This window comes from Panthera pardus, unplaced genomic scaffold (genome assembly GCF_024362965.1).
Source record: "Panthera pardus isolate Hobbes unplaced genomic scaffold, ASM2436296v1 HiC_scaffold_1, whole genome shotgun sequence".
In the NCBI taxonomy this organism is placed as follows: Eukaryota; Metazoa; Chordata; class Mammalia; order Carnivora; family Felidae; genus Panthera; species Panthera pardus.
This window is the reverse complement of record NW_026526654.1, coordinates 79,475,291-79,491,513: the sequence shown is the minus strand read 5'-3', so window position 1 is coordinate 79,491,513 and position 16,223 is coordinate 79,475,291. Positions and strand designations below refer to the sequence as shown.

The 16,223-nt window shown below is 38.1% G+C and overlaps 1 protein-coding gene across 1 annotated transcript in view; it reads right to left on the bottom strand.

The window, feature by feature from the left end:
• The window catches only part of N4BP2L2 (NEDD4 binding protein 2 like 2), a 72,946-nt gene extending 66,101 nt beyond the window's left edge, over positions 1-6,845 (bottom strand). The window contains 3 exon segments of the mRNA XM_019447817.2: positions 4,099-4,529; positions 4,531-5,358; positions 6,663-6,845. Of these exon segments, the coding sequence (XP_019303362.2) occupies positions 4,099-4,529; positions 4,531-5,358 (1,259 nt within the window). The 5' untranslated portion in view covers positions 6,663-6,845.
• Between the last annotated feature and the right edge of the window lie 9,378 nt (positions 6,846-16,223).

Below are 16,223 nucleotides of genomic sequence, written 5' to 3'. Positions count from 1 at the left end.
AAGTGAATCCCGTTCCTTAACTGTTTTGGGAACCCTAATGGCCTATTATGAGTTAATTTTCATAATTTATTTTTAAATTTTCTAATAACTATACATTATTTTCTCTAATAATCCATGTGCATTTACGACCAGAAGTGATTTTTCCAAAAAAAATGTGAGTAGAACTGACATTTCATGAATGCTTTATCTCCTTATTTACTGAGTGGCCCTGCATACCCTTATCCCCAAACCACTTCACTGGGGCACTTCACTCTCTAAATACTCTTTCAATTAAGAATAGGTATCTACTAGGGGCACCTGGGTAGCTCAGTCGGTTAGGTGTCCGACTTCCGCTCAGGTCATGATCTCACGGTTTGTGAGTTCAAGCCCCGCGTGGGGCTCTGTGCTGACAGCTCGGAGCCTGGAGCCTGCTTCGGATTCTGTGTCTCCTCTCTCTGCCCTGCTCACGCTCCCTCTCTCCCTCAAAAATAAACATCAAAAAAAGTTTTTTTCTTTAAAAAAAACCAGATACCTACATAAGGAAAGGTCAATCTTTTCCTCTGGAATTTAAACTGAGATCTCCTCCAAAAGCAGGGAGGAAGAAAAAAAAAAAATCTCTTCCCATTTCTCTTTAAACTGCAATTTCTTGGGGGCACCTGGGTGGCTCACCTGGTTAAGCTTAAGCGTCGGACTCTTAATTTCATCTCAGGTAATGAGCTCACAGTTCCCATAGGACTGAGTCCCGCATTGGGCTCCATGCTGACAGCAGGGAGCCTGCTAGGGATTCATTCTCTTCCTCTCCCCCTCTCCCTCTCTCTCCCTCCCTCTCTCTCTCTCTCTCTCTCTCTCTCTGCCATTCCCCCACTCACCCACACTCTCTCTCTCTCAAAATAAATTAAAAAACTTAAAAAAAAAAAAAACCCTACAATTCCTTATGGCTGCTGTAACAAATTACCACAAACTTGGTGGCTTAAAACAGCATGTATTATATTATAGTTCTGAAGGTCAAAAGCCTGAATTCAGCTCCACTGTGCTAAAATCAAAATGTGGGTAGGCTGGCATCCCTCCTGGAGACTCCTTAGGAGAATCTGTATCCTCGCCAAATTTTCCAGCTTCTAAAGGCCACCTCCATATGGTCCCTTCCTCCATCTTCAAAACCAGCAGTGTAACATCATCTTTCCTCCTCTCTGAAAGTGCTTCAGTATTTATCTCTTATCAACTCCCAACATTTTGCTAATATAATAATGAAATTAGTTGCCCATTTCTGAAAATACATTCGCTATCATTAGTGAAACCAGTAGAGTAGAAGAAATGCATATTACCTAAAATATCTTAGGTTCAACTTTCCTCCCTTGTATGAACAGGGTCTATAGTCCACACCCCTAGGAATGACACCCAAAGCTTGATCCCTAAATGGTCCTGTGTCCAATCCCTGACTCCAGAGGATTCTGTTTGGCTGATGCCAATTACAATGGTAACAAATTCCACATCTAGAAATTGTTGAATTCTGCCTGAAATAAACCTTTAATCAAAGCACCGTAAGTTTTCCTAAAAGGACAAAGAGCTAGCACTTCCACGTACCTACAAAGGGGTATGAACTGTTTTGCACTAGCTTATTCATAAATATTTAAATCTGTAATTGTGCTAGAACTTAATCTAAAACTTATTTCATTAAAATCTGTTAGCAAAGTTGTGGGTAAACAATTAAATAAAAAATTTGGTAAAGACAAATACTGCACGAGTTCAGAAGGATAACTGAGGGCTGAGATGACAAACCAAAACCTCAAAAGGCAGAGGCATTCAAAAGAACCTTTGAATAAGTACTGACAACAATGAATGGACAGGTATTCTGTCTCCTACTATAGAGGGCAGGTGCTAATCCAACTATAGAAGGACATGAAGATGGGAGAGGTGGGCAAGGACTAAATGAAGAAGAAGGGGACTTGAATACCTTTCTTTCTTCAAAGCCCATTTTGGGGGCACCTAGGTGGCTCAGTCAGTTAAGCATCTGACTTCAGCTCTGGTCATAATCTTGTGGTTCGGTGCATGAGTTCAAGTCCTGCACTGGGCTCTCTGCAGTCAGCACAGAGCCCACTTTGGATCCTCTGTCCCCTTTTCTCTCTGCCCCTCTCCCACTCACTCACTCTGTCTCTCTCTCAAAAATAAATAAAAACATTAAAAAAAAAAAAAGTGGTGACCTAGGGGCTCCTGGGTGTCTCAGTCGGTTAAGTGTCCCATTCAGCTCAGGTCACGATCTCGCAGTTTGTGAGTTCAAACCCCGCATCGGGCTCGGTGCTGACAGCTCAGAGCCCCGAGCCTGCTTCAGATTCTGTGTCTCCCTCTCTGTCTCTGCCCCTCCCCTGCTTGTGCTCTCTCTCTCTCTCTCAAAATAAATAAAAACATTAAATTAAAAAAATTAAAAGAAAATAAGTAAATAAACACACATTTATATAAAAAAAAGAAAGGTGGTGACCTAAACAGATACGCTTGCTTCTTTTAAATAAGCTTTTTAAAGTCAGGAGTCAGGTATCGGGCCCTGCATGCAATAGATATTAAAGTGAAGGAGCAGAGAAGAAACACGCTATCATTTATATCTATAGTTTGATCTTGTCCCAGGTTTTGTAACTTCTCCTAAGCCCTTTAACCTGAACCTATTCTCTTAAGCCTCTGCTCCTTCTATGAAATGAAAATAACACAACCAATCTTACAAGATTTTTATATGTGAAAGTACTCTGTAAATTGTAAATCATGACACAAATGGTAGTTACTACTATAACATCCACTCCTATACACCTAATTCCTCAAATATGCATATTATATATAATCACCTCTATCATTTCCAACTATAATTATTCCTCCTTGAAATTCTATCACATACCTTATTCACCTTCGGTTTCAACATACTCCAATGTTATCTCAAATCTCATCTTTCTTTCTTCAATTTATTCTATACCCACGCATAGTCAGGTGACCCTAGCTAGGAGATCCCTTCATACAATTTCCAAATTGCAACTGTTTCTTTCTTCTGGTCTTATATTCTAAATCTAGGAGACTGCCCATGTTCGTGAGACTTCACCCTTAATTTCTGTACTTTCTAAAGAGTTGAAATCTCATCTTCTCTACAAAATCTTCATTAAAATAAAAGGCATAGAAATGCAAAGACCTAAATTTAAATTCATTTACAAAGATCACAGCTTACGATCTAGCTTAAAATAAATGTCTGTACCATAAGTTTAATCTTTAATTTCTTGCTTCTGAAGAAACTTCTATTCAGACTGTTTTGCAAGAAAATACAAAACATTTATATAATGGTTCTTTGGACTTCTTTATCCTCACCACCAAGACATCAAGTTTTCTTTTTCTCCTTACCTAGCATACATCTTGAATCATCCTACAAAAACTGCAAAGAATTTGTATTGCTTTTCTTTGTGTTATTTTTCACAACTGCTTTCACTTCACAAATGAAATCAAGTGCATCAATATTCTTTTTTTAAAAATGTAAACAAAAACAAGAATTTGAAACATTTTGTCATTCAATAATATATCACCAGCTGTAACTCCATTTTACTCAGGTACTGCTCACCTCAGACTCCTTAAACGTAAAGAAATCAAAAGGTTCCCTCTGTCAATCAACGGTATGAACACAGCACAGTGCTTAAAACACACCCACACCTTCTTTCCTTGGGTTATCTCATTTACTTCTCACAATTATTTCAGGAAAATAAGTATTACTCATTCTATTAACAAATAGCAAAACTTGTCCAAGGCCATAAAGTTTGAAAAAATGAAATCAAAAGCCTGAGTCCAGCTCTTCTTGAATCTGACTTAAAAAGGGAAGGCTAATACAGTTCTCAAATAGCATTTACTTACATCACTGTCATAATTATACAATGGTGTATCTATTTTTAAAACCCTCAGCAGAATCTTTACATGCCAATTCTCCTTTACTCCATCAGGAAACATCCTTTTAAATATTTACACCATCAGATACCATTCTCAAGTGTAACAAATTAAAATTTTTCTGCTAGAAACATGAAAGCATTTGTCATTGATTACAACTATCATCTATGATTTTTAAGTAACGAATTACCAAGTATTTACTTGGTATCCTTTACTCACCGAGACAACGTTGTTTTCCCAGAACCAGGCAACCCTCTTAAAAGAATAAGTAGTTTCTGCAATTTATTTAACTTTTCCTCTTGAAACTGCTGGTTCATAAGCCTGTGTGTTCCATGATGGTTGTCCATAGAAGTATCTTTCCAACATCCTTCACTGGTTTCATAGAAACCATTACTCACATATCCATCCTGCACACTGTAGCCATTTGTAGAGGAATGATCTCTACTGGTGTTCTCACTACAATCAATATAGTCATTGTTCTGATCAAAAGTCAAACAGTTCCAGTTAACGTGACAACCATTTACATAATACCCATTTTGAAACTGAGAACCATCTTGGGCATGGAAAATATTTGATGGTGGATTTGGTGGAGCATCGAATCTTTGAATATTTAAATGATAGTTAAAACTGGGAAGAGGAGGACCGGGGGGGTACTATAAAAGAATGTACTGACTGCCATTCAGGCCTGAAGGAAGTAAACGCATCATCACAAAATGCAGGTATTACTTGTCCATTACAAGGATATTTGCCTGGCTCGTTTCCCACGTGCTGTGGATAACTACAATGTGACTGAAGAACATTACTAATATCTCTTTTCTTTCCTTCTTCAGATTTTAACAGATCATTATCATGGCCCTGATGACAGGCAGTAACTTGTTCCTCAGAGGGTTCAGGTTCTTTCCAACTTCCTTCCAAATCATCTTTTTCATTTTCAAGCTCTTCAATTTCTTTGTAAAACTGGAATAATTCATTGTCAAGCTCTGATTCTTTGGAGTTAAATTTCTGTTTCGTTTCTCGTCCTTTGTCAGCTATACCATTGATAGTGCCTGACTGATTCCTCCCTTCATTACATTTCCTCTTCTCAGGCGGTTTGTAAATGGGTCCTATAAATGCTTTACTTGTGCTATATATCTCATCATCTGTGGATACCAATGGAGGACCTGTATCCTGTAAAATCTGTGCATCAATGGATTCGATAACATCTGGTCTATTATTACCAGGCACCTCATCACGCACAGGTTTCGGCGAGTCTGTAGCTTTGATTTTGTCCTCCTGAGGATAACTATGTCCTCTGACATCAACAACCGTCACAGGAACCCAATCATTCCCAGTTTTCTCTTGGATTCTGTGAAAATCAGCACTACCATGGTGGGAAAAAACATAAGCCTCTTCAGCTGACTTCAATTTTTTATAGCATGGTTCACTTGTTAGTTCTTCACCATGATCCAAGGATTTTGCTTCAATTTCACCATAAGGCATCTGGGGAACAAATAAAGCACATAATTATTAGCTAATATTTTAAAAATCTAAACAAAAGTTTTTCAGAAACACGAAAACAGAAAAGACATTTGAATGTGTGATATACACAATTAATGGTAACATTTTCCCAAAATACAAAACTTACCAAGTTGTCATTTTATAACTACTTACTATTTAAGTATTGTTATAATGATTTGGGGGGGGGGGGTAAGTCTCACTGAAGGTAAGTAAGTTATCTTTTTTTTAAAAAAAAGGTATATCTCACCTTTAATGGAAATGATGCATTTCTGAACTTAAAGAACTTAAGTTTGGAAAATTAAATCAGTAATATATATTTGATGATATACACAACTGTGTACTAAGATGGAGAGTAAATCTGCCAGCCAAACTGACACATTTCCAAAATGGTGTGATAAATGGCATTTTAAACCCTTACTGTTTAAAATCACTACATCTTTGGGAGTAAATGGATCCAGCTCTCAAACCTCAGCGTCTCCTTAGCCATCAAATGTTAGGTTACCTGAAACGCCAGACTTTACAGACCCTATTCCTGTTAGTGTAAAAGTGGTTTCCAACCGGCTGTACTGCATTAATTTAAAAGAAAAATAAATAAACAAACAAACTTCAGTTGCACTAAGAGTGACTCAAACATGTCACATTACGTTTAGGAATCTGGCAACTCCCCAAATCAAAGCGCTGATCTTTTCCACATGCTTGGTCAATCTCAAAGATAAATTCTGCTTCCCCTGAAATTACTTAGGGACCCTCAAAAGTGCGATCCCAAAGCCCGTTTTACATACTTCTTCATTCTGCCCTCTCTCTGGTGTTCCTCTAACAGAGAGGAAAAGGGGCAAAAAAGACGAACTAAACGATACAGGTAGGCCTACAGAGACTGAAGATGATACAACTGCAAAGAACGCCGTCCTTTTGGAAACGGCCCCCCTTCCAAGCGCCTCCGGCCATCATTCCGCTTCTCATTTCCTCATTCGAAATATCATAAAAGTCTCAAAGAACAACAAGCGGTTGCATTAACACGGCGTGGCCTATACACAACCTGAGTCCCATGGCCTCCTGACCTCTAAAGAGGGCAGCCCGGGCAAAAGTGCGTCAGCCGGGGTCTTTGTCCCAATGGAGGCTGCTCGGGTTGTCAGAAATTCAAGAGATCTCCGAGGCTCAAAGGTGCACTCCGGGCTAATCAAAAGGGTCCAGCCAAGAGCAGACGAGAGCCACCCCCCCCCCCCCCAAAAAAAGACAAACGTCACCGTCACTACCCCACCCTTACTTAAAATGGGGTGTTTACTCACCTTACACTACAGCTCTGCATTGACTTTTACCTCCCAATAAAATCCTCGTCTACAAAGACACGAACATCTGAAAAGGTAAAAGCAACGCGCAAACACCGCCCCAAAGCAGAGAGGAACTAAACCCCAAGCCCTCAGCATCTGGGCAAGCTGCACCGCCGTACGCAAGATGGCGGCCACCGCGCTGTTGCCCCGGCAGGAATTACGGATTTGCGCTCGGCATTGTGGGAACTGAAGTCCAGCGTTCGCACCGGGCCTGGTAAACTCGGCGCTCGGAGACTTGGTCTCCCAGAATTCATTGCGTGAGAGACACACTAGCTGTGACAAACGTAAACCCTAACTAGTTCCCAGATCTGGAGCGGGGAAGTGATTTAGACTTGTCAACTTGGGCTGAAAACGGCAGTGACCCTACTCTGGAATTCATCCGTAAAGGAAAAGAGAACGTGAGTGCCTGGCATCCCAGATACATAGGCCGCTCTCAGCGCAATGCTTTTGAGACTTTCTAGGAGACCATCAATCAGGCTTTTCAAAGGGGCCTCAACCTTTGTTACCGCCAAGTAGGGTTGCCGGCATTTCTACGAAAAACCACTCAGTAATTTTAAGTTCACGTTCTTCTATCCATGGAGACAATCACTGCAGCAGAGCCTTAAGTGCGTAAGAGAAAATTATTTAGTATCGTAACTATGTTGTGTTTTGAGAAACAAAGGCCAATTACTGAATTGCCCGTTAAAAATCAATTTGTAACAAGCGCTTAGAACAGCACCTGTTGAAAAGTAAGTGCTGTGTGTCTGTTAAATTAGAAATAATTATTTTTTAAATGAACAATTTGGCAATCCTCAGCCAAGAGCCCTTTCTCTCTTTCCGCTACCACCCCACACTCTGGGCCCGCTCCCTTCCCTGTATTCTTTCCTGCCACTACAAGTGAAACTGCTAATGTCTTCGTGTTTAAATAAATCTTTCTGTTGTGATAATGTTTTAATTTATAAATATAATAGTTAAAATCATAGTCTGGAATATTTGCATTTAATTATTTAACAGCTTTATGATCAAGAGGGCTTATGCTTATGACCAAAGCAATCCATCCCCTTATAAACAATCTTCCTCAAAATAATATTTGGCAACCTATTATTTATCTCTATGATCTGGGGCGCCTGGGTGGCTCAGTCAGTTGCGTGTCTGACTTCGGCTCGGGTCGTGATCTCATGGTTCATGGGTTCGAGCCCTGTGTCGGGCTCTGTGCTGACAGCTCGGGGCCTGGAGCCTGCTTCGGATTCTGTGTCTCCCTCTCTCTGCCCCTCTCCCACTCATGCTCTGTCTCTCAAAAATAAATAAATGCTATTTATCTCTAAAAAAAAAACAAAACAAAAAAAACAAAAAAAAAAACAATCTTCCTCAAATACAAATTCCTACGTCGACCTTCGATGTTTCCTCGTAATTAGATTCCAGTTATGCATTCTCTGCGAAAACAACCACTTAAGTGAAGTTGTGTCTGTCTCAGGATATTGTGTATGGAGGTTCAGGATGTCTGTCTGTCCACCATAAGTTGACATTAGTCTTTATCACCCTATCAAGGTGTTTTCCAGGTTCTCCACTGTGTATCTTACCACTGGCAACTAATAGGCAGTCTATGAAGAGACACTTTGACATCAAGCAAATATCTTTCTCCGAATCAAACTCTACCTATGATTCAACCTCCACTGAAGATCCTTGCTGCAACTGATCTTTACAATGACGGTTACAAACTATAGATTTTTTTACCCCTAACTCCTTCAAGCGCTCCACCTTTACTACAGGTGATTCTGCTTTTTATAAAGAAGAGCTCTCCTTGTTTACTATCAGCATGAATTTATGCATTCCTTTTTGTTCAAGAAGTAATAATCCATTGCTGTCTTTTACTTATTTAATTAGCTGGTTAGTTATATTAGATAATTTTTAGGACAGTTCTGGATCCTTAGAAAAACTGAGTATATATAGTACAAAGTTCCCATGTACTGTACCCTCCCAACCACACACACACACACACACACACACACACACACACACGCACACAGTTTCCACTATTATTAACCTCTTATATTACTATTATACATTGTTATAATTAGTGAATCAATATTGATACATTAACATTAATTACAGTCCATAGTTATTTAGATTTCTTTAGTTGTTACCTAATTCCCTTTCCTTTGCACAATCCCTTCCAAGACACCATATTACATGCAGTTGGCATTTCTCCTTAGGCTCCTCTTGGCCGTGTGTCAGTTTCTCAGACTCTATTTGTTTTTGGTGACCTTGACAATTTTGAGGAAAACTGGTCAGGTATCTTGTAGGATGCCTTTCTGCTGGAATTTATCTGATGTTTTTCTCATGATTAGACTGGGGCATGGGGTTTTGAGGTAAAGTGTCACTTTCATCACATCATAACAGGGGTAATACTACGAACATAATTTATGATCGTGTATGTTAAACTTGATCACTGCCTAAAGCAGCATTTACACATCTCTCCACAGTAAAATTAGTCTTTTTCCCCCTTTCCATACTGTACTCCTTGGAAGTCACTGTGCACAATGCACATTTCTGGTTGTTAACCTCCCTTTCCATTAGTGTATTTACATATTTTATTTGAACTTCTGCATGGGATATTGTTCTCTTCTTCCCCATCCTTATTTATTTTGAAGCTCAAAGCATCAGATTTGGCTAGCTTCACCTGGCTCCCTTTGACCTGCATGTTGAGCACTTCCTTTTGTGGCACAATAATTTTCCAAGCTTGTTTTGTACATTTGTTACTCCTACCCTGGAGTCAACAAATTCTCCAAAGCCTTGTTTTCTTTTGTGTTTTTTTACTGGAAAATGGCATTTAGAAGCTAAGACCTTAGAACTAAGTGTGTTTATTGATACTGGGGTATTACTGCTTTTAGGCCCTCTCAGTAGGCAGAAGTGAGGAAGAAGGGAATAGATATATATATTTTTTTCACTTAAGAAATCATTAATACTGATACCTACAATCCAATCCAATTCCTCAGTATTCCTTGTTGCCTTCCCCATTTCATATTTGTGTCTGCCTTTGTTAACAGTGAGAAACTTGTTTTCAAACAGCAACAACACATTTACTTATTACCCTCATCCTATATTGCACATAAAATAGTTTAAGAATTGTTACATTCAGGGGCACCTGGGTGGCTCAGTCAGTGGAGTGTCCGACTTTGGCTCAGGTCATGATCTCACAGCTCATGGGTTCGAGCCCCACATCAGGCTCTGTGCAGACAGCTCAGAGCCTGGAGTCTGTTTCCAATTCTGTGTCTCCCTCTCTCTCTGCCCTTCCCCTGCTCGTGCTCTGTCTGTCTCTCTCAAAAATAAATAAACATTAAAAAAATTTTTTTTAAAGAATTGTTACATTCATATGATTACAAAAGCAAACCTACTAAATGGGGTTCAAGCCTTGTTTGTAGTTCTACCCTAGATTGAGGGTTGAAAGTAAAAATACTATATGCAAAAATAATTTGGATTAGTTCTCTGACCTTATGCAATCCTACTTCAGTGGGTAGTCATTTGAAATACACTTGAATTCACTTGCTTCTATTTCTAGTTTTAGTTTGTTTTTCCTTCCATTATTGATCATTTCATTTTACTTTTAGAATATGTAGCATAATATGCTTCCAAAAATCTAACATACAAAACAGTGTAATCAGAGAAATCTCACTGTCTTGTCTTGAACTCTTCTTGCTACTACCCTTTATATGTATACAGTTTTATTGTTTTTTGATATATCCTTCCTGTGTTTGTTTTTGTAAAAATAAGTGGATAAATGTGTGTTTTCTTTCTTACTCCAAAGTGAGCGTACCATATATGCTGTTTTGCATTTTGCTTTTTTTCAGTTAATAATATCTTCTGGAGATCACTTTGCATCAATTTATAGAGATCATCTTCATTCCTTTTTTTTTTTTTTTTTTTTTTTTTTTTACAGCTGCAATACTCCATTGTGTAATTATACTACAGTTATTCACTTAAAATCTGATGCTTGGATATTTAGGTAGTATCCAACATTTTGTAACCACAAATAATGCTGCAATACTAACCCTGTGTTTTTATATTTTAAGAGGACTATCTTTATTTATTTTTTTTAATGTTTATTTGTTTTTGAGAGACAGACAGAACATGAGTGGGGGAGGCACAGAGAGAGAGGGAGACACAGAATCCAAAGCAGGCTCCAGGCTCTGAGCTGTCAGCACAGAGCCCGATATGGGGCTCAAACTCATAAACCGTGAGATCGTGACCTGAGTTGAAGTCAGACGCTTAACTGAGCCACCCAGGAGGACTATCTTTAGAGTAAGTTCCCAAAAGTGGGATTGCTGGATCAGAAGCTAATTCCATATGTACTGCATATTGGCAAATTTTCTTCCATAGAGATTATATCATTTTGCACGCCCACCAGCAATTTATGAAAATGCCAATTTACCTGAACTTTTGCCAACATAATGAGTGAGAAATTGTATGTCAGTATAGTTTTAATTTACATTTACATTACTTACTCTAAGTTAGGGAGATTTTTATGTCTTTTCTGTGGATTGTTTACCTTTGGCACATGTTTTATTTGATTGTTTTAGTCTTTTTAAACTCAATTTAAAATAGTTAGGGATATTGGCCCTTTATATGGCATATTTCTTGCAACAGTTTCTTCGAATTTATGTGTCTGTTCGTATGTGCTTTGGGTTTTTTCCCCCCCTCATGTAAAAATTTTTATGTTTTTGGTAAAACTCATTACTTTATTGCATCTGGACTTTAAGTCATCACCAGAGAGCCTTTACAAACATGCAGGGTAATAGGAATTGTTTTATGCCTTCTGCTAGATCTCCAATCCACTTGGAGTTTATACTTACATATGGTATAGGAAATGAGTTTCTAATTTTCCCAAACATGATTTATTAAACAGTCCATCTTTGCCTCAGCAGCTTGAGATACCACTTTTATCATATATTAAATGTCCACATAAGCCTGAATTTTCTATTTTATTCAATTAGTCTTTCTGTCTACTCATGTACTAGTACTACACTTTTAATTGTATCGTGTAGGGCTTATCCACCCCACTCCCCAATACCTCTTACTTTTTAGAAATTTCCTAGCTATTCTGAAATAGTTCTGAGAAAAAGGTCTTTGGCACTTTTTAATTTGGGATTGTACTCTATTCATAAATCAGCTTAAAGAAGAACTGATATATGAGTAATATTGACACATCGAGAATAGAAAGATATTTGATATTTGAACAAATAGAAAGATATTTGTTCAAGTCAATTTTTGTGTCAGAATATTTATAGTTTCCTTCACATAGGTTTTGAACATTTTATTAGGTTTATTCCCAAGTATTTTATCTTTTTAGTTACTATTGTAAATGATACATTCTTTTTTTCTTTCATGAGATTGCCTAACTGGTTGTGTAAGTTAAGGCTGTTATTTTTCATATTAACTTCATATCTTCCTACCTTACTGAATTATTTTGTTTGTTTGAGGTAGTTTAGTATTGATTCCTAGGGCTTAACAGGTATGATAAGATGTCGTCTGTAAACAGAGATAGTTCTTTTCTTCTTGTTCAATTATATCTCTGGGGCATCTGAGTGGCTCAGTCAGTTAAGCGTCTGACTTCTGCTCAGGTCATGATCTCACAGTTAGTGAGTTCGAGCCCTGCGTCAAGCTCTGTGCTGACAGCTCAGAGCCTGGAGTCTACTTTGGATTCTGTGTCTCCCTCTCTCTCTGCCTCTCACCTGCTCCCGCTGTCTCTCTCTCTTTCTCTCAAAAATAAATATTTAAAAATTTTAATTATTATATCTCTAATTGATTTCTCTTGTCTAATTATATTGGCTCATACTTCTAGCACAATATAGTAATGGAGGTAGTGATCATCTTTGCTTTGTTCCTGACTTAAGTGTAAACATCTTTAGTGTTTCTTCATTAAATTATAGAAAGTATTTAGAAAATATCCATCCATTTCTATTTTCTCAGGAGTTTTAGGAATGAGTGTTGAATTTAGATAGTGTTTTTCAGCAACTAGACATACTCATATGGTGAATTAAATTAATATTTCCTAATACTAAACTATACTTTCATACTTGATATAAGTCCTACTTGGTCACAATACACTGTTTTGTTAATGTAGTACTAGAAATTATTCACTACATTTTCTCTAGGATTTTTGCACTGGTATTTTTAAGGGATGTGGGTTTGCAATTTTTGGGGTCTTTTCATAATCAGGTTTAGGTATCAGAGACTAGTCACTGATGGAAAAATTAGAAACAAAATAGTTGGGATGCCTGGCTGGCTCAGTCAGTAGAGCATTCAACTCTTGATCTCAGGGTCATGAGTTTGAGTTCCACATTGGGTGTGGAATCTATTTAAAAAAAAAAAATAGTTAAGAGTTCCACTGGGAAAGTCCCCTTTGATCTTCTTTCTCTGAACATCCTTTAATAAGCTTTATTTTTTCTTGTCTTCACATTCTTTGTTCTTGTGGGCCCTCAACTTTCTTTCTAATATTCTTATGAATAAGGACTACCCGTGGTATGCACCATCTTTGAACTTTTGTATATAGCAATAAAAAACATCTTACCCACTAGAATGCTTCCTATGGTATACATTGGCTTAGGGCCCTCTTGTTTTCTTCCTCCTTTAAGTAATTCTTGTTTGCAAAATGAGAGTTTACTTTGGAGCCATTTTTTTTTTTTTTTTTTTTTTGGTCACATATATAGTGCTTATTGTGTTTAGCCTTTCCATCCCTGGCTGTTAAAAACTCAGAATTGACAGCATCATTTTTTCCTGGTTTCTCATCACATTCTTTAAAATTTTTAATTTTATTTTTTTAACGTTTTTATTTTTATTTTTGAGACGGAGAGAGACAGCATGAACGGGGGAGGGTCACAGAGAGAGGGAGACACAGAATCTGAAACAGGCTCCAGGCTCTGAGCTGTCAGCACAGAGCCCGACGTGGGGCTTGAACTCACTGACCGCGAGATCATGACCTGAGCTGAAGTCGGACGCTTAACTGACCGAGCCACCCAGGCGCCCCAAGTTTCTCATCACATTCCGGTGATATCTGCAGTGGTTCCCTTGGTTGTACCTTTATAATTTTAGGCCCATGACTTAAGTCCATATCATTTCTTCCAGTCTCTGTTCCATCCTGATAGATCTTAAGAATGGACCATGCCAGTTTGGCCATTCACAATTACTAAGCTCTTTTTCTGCCATAAGTAGCCACCAATATCTAGAGATAGAGGAGGTTGTATGGCTCCTTGCCACAACTTTTCAGGTTGTAAAGAAAGCAAATCCCAGACTAAATTCTGCTACATGTACACACATTTATTAGCAAACGGCTACAAAACAAAGTAACAGCAATTATAAATCTGGTTTGCAAGCTCAGTGAAGTCCTAACTTTGTCCTAAATGTGTTAACCACAATTTGCATGGAGGTTTCATTGAAACCAACAGCAATAGAGAAAAATTCAGTTACTTTATACATGGCAGGCAATAGGAATCCTCCAAATTGGTGGCTGAACACAAACTTTTTCAAAATAAAACTTCATTCCACTCAAAACATACCCTGTTAGTGCAAGGGTGATGATTGTTTATATATTCCAACACACCTGTCTTTCTATGTATCTACACATGTATCTTGAACATCACTAATTTTATCAACAAAAATCTGTTTCTAACATCAGATAGGCATTGGTCAGAGGTGACTAGAGCTAAAGTGGATGTAGTAGTCATCTCTGGAACATGGTCTTAAATGGGAGCTAACCATCCCTGCAATATATATTTCTGATTAGGGTACAGACCACCCTTAGGGTATAGATTTCAGCTAACACACACACTTTGATATATTGTCTATACTAAAGTACTCACAAATAAACTCCAGGCAACTTATAACAAAATATAAGCCAAGCCTCAGTTCGTTTGGCCTGCCTGTCTGACTTGTATTGCCCTGCTCCCAAAATGACACTAGAAGACATTTTGTAAATAAGAAAATGGGGGCGCCTGGGTGACTCCGTTGAGCGTCTGACTTCAGCTCAGGTCATGATCTCATGGTTCGTGAGTTTGAGCCTGGGTCAGGCTCTGTGCTGACAGCTCAGAGCCTGGAGCCTGTTTCAGATTCTGTGTCCCCCTTTCTCTCTGACCCTCCCCTACTTGTACTCCGTCTCTGCCTCTCTCTCAAAAATAAACATTGAAAAAAAGAAACAAAACAATACATTTATTTAACTTATTGTGTTCAATGCACTTGTCCCTGAAAGTGACAGTGTGAGTAATCCTAAACAGAGAAGCAAGGGAGAGCATTTTTCCTTAGCAGTGGTTACAGCAAGGAAGGTGGTAACAATACAGGTGTAATGAGGCTGCCGCAGGGGGCCAGCTAGCTTCCCAAGTTGGTCCAGGCCTTGGAATACCCACCATTAGATCTTCTAACAAGTATGTTCTCTGGTGATGGGCATAATTACCCCCACTCATCTTTCAGTCTGTATTCACAGAAAGCCAAACTTTACAATTGATATAGCATACCAGACTTCACACAAATAAAATGATGCAAAGAAATGGAAGAAGAAATAAGCAATTCTTTTCAATGAACCCTGAGAAAGCTCTTCTTAAAACCATCTTTCTACAAAGCCACATAAATTTTTATCCTATTCATAAAGAAAATCTGCATTTGATAATTTTGGTATCTAGGGGCGCCCGGGTGGCTTAATTGGTTAAGCGTCCCACTACGGCTCAGATCATGATCTAACAGTTCGTGAGTTCAAGCCCCACATGGGGCTCCACACTGACAGTGTGGAGTCTGCTTGGGATTCTCCCTCTCTCCCTCTCTGCCTGCCCCCCTCCATGCTCTCAATTCCTCTCTCTCTCAAATATAGAAATAAACTGAAAAAAAAAGATAATTTCTGTATCTAGAACAGGAAATTTCATGGGATTGGGTAAAAAAACTTACGTAATAAAATATATCATACTTTTATTTCATGGAATGTAATTAATTCCCACAAATGTTTATGGATCTGGACATGAAGCCTTTATGTTTCTAATCAGGAGTTGCAGAAATAACTTCTTTCTTGGCTGTGTAGTACCAAGGTCATTGGAAAGTATACCTTGTAGGCAGTTTTCCAGACAACTAGTCAATATATTTGCTTTTTTTTTTTTTTAATATACAGCTTCAGTAAAACCATGACTTTCATGGTTTCACTAGTTTTCCATCAGTGATGTGATATATTGATTTTTCCATTATAAATATTTGTAGTTACCATGCAGTAAAATTTATTTTTAAAAAATAATGACATTTCATTACGTAAAGATGATATTTATTATTTTTAGAACCTAGAAATGCAGAAGCTGAATTTATTTTTAACTCGATCATTGTTTAAGACTGCTGAGAGGAGAGTGATTGGGGGATGGTTTATTAAAGTTTTTCCTATTAAAGATTTTTCCCTCTATTTTATTAAAGTGATGCATTGTTATCACAGAAAATGCAGAAATACAAAAAGGATAAAGAAGTTATATTATTTGGTGTTAGCCATAAGTACCAATTCTGACCAAATTAATCAGAAGG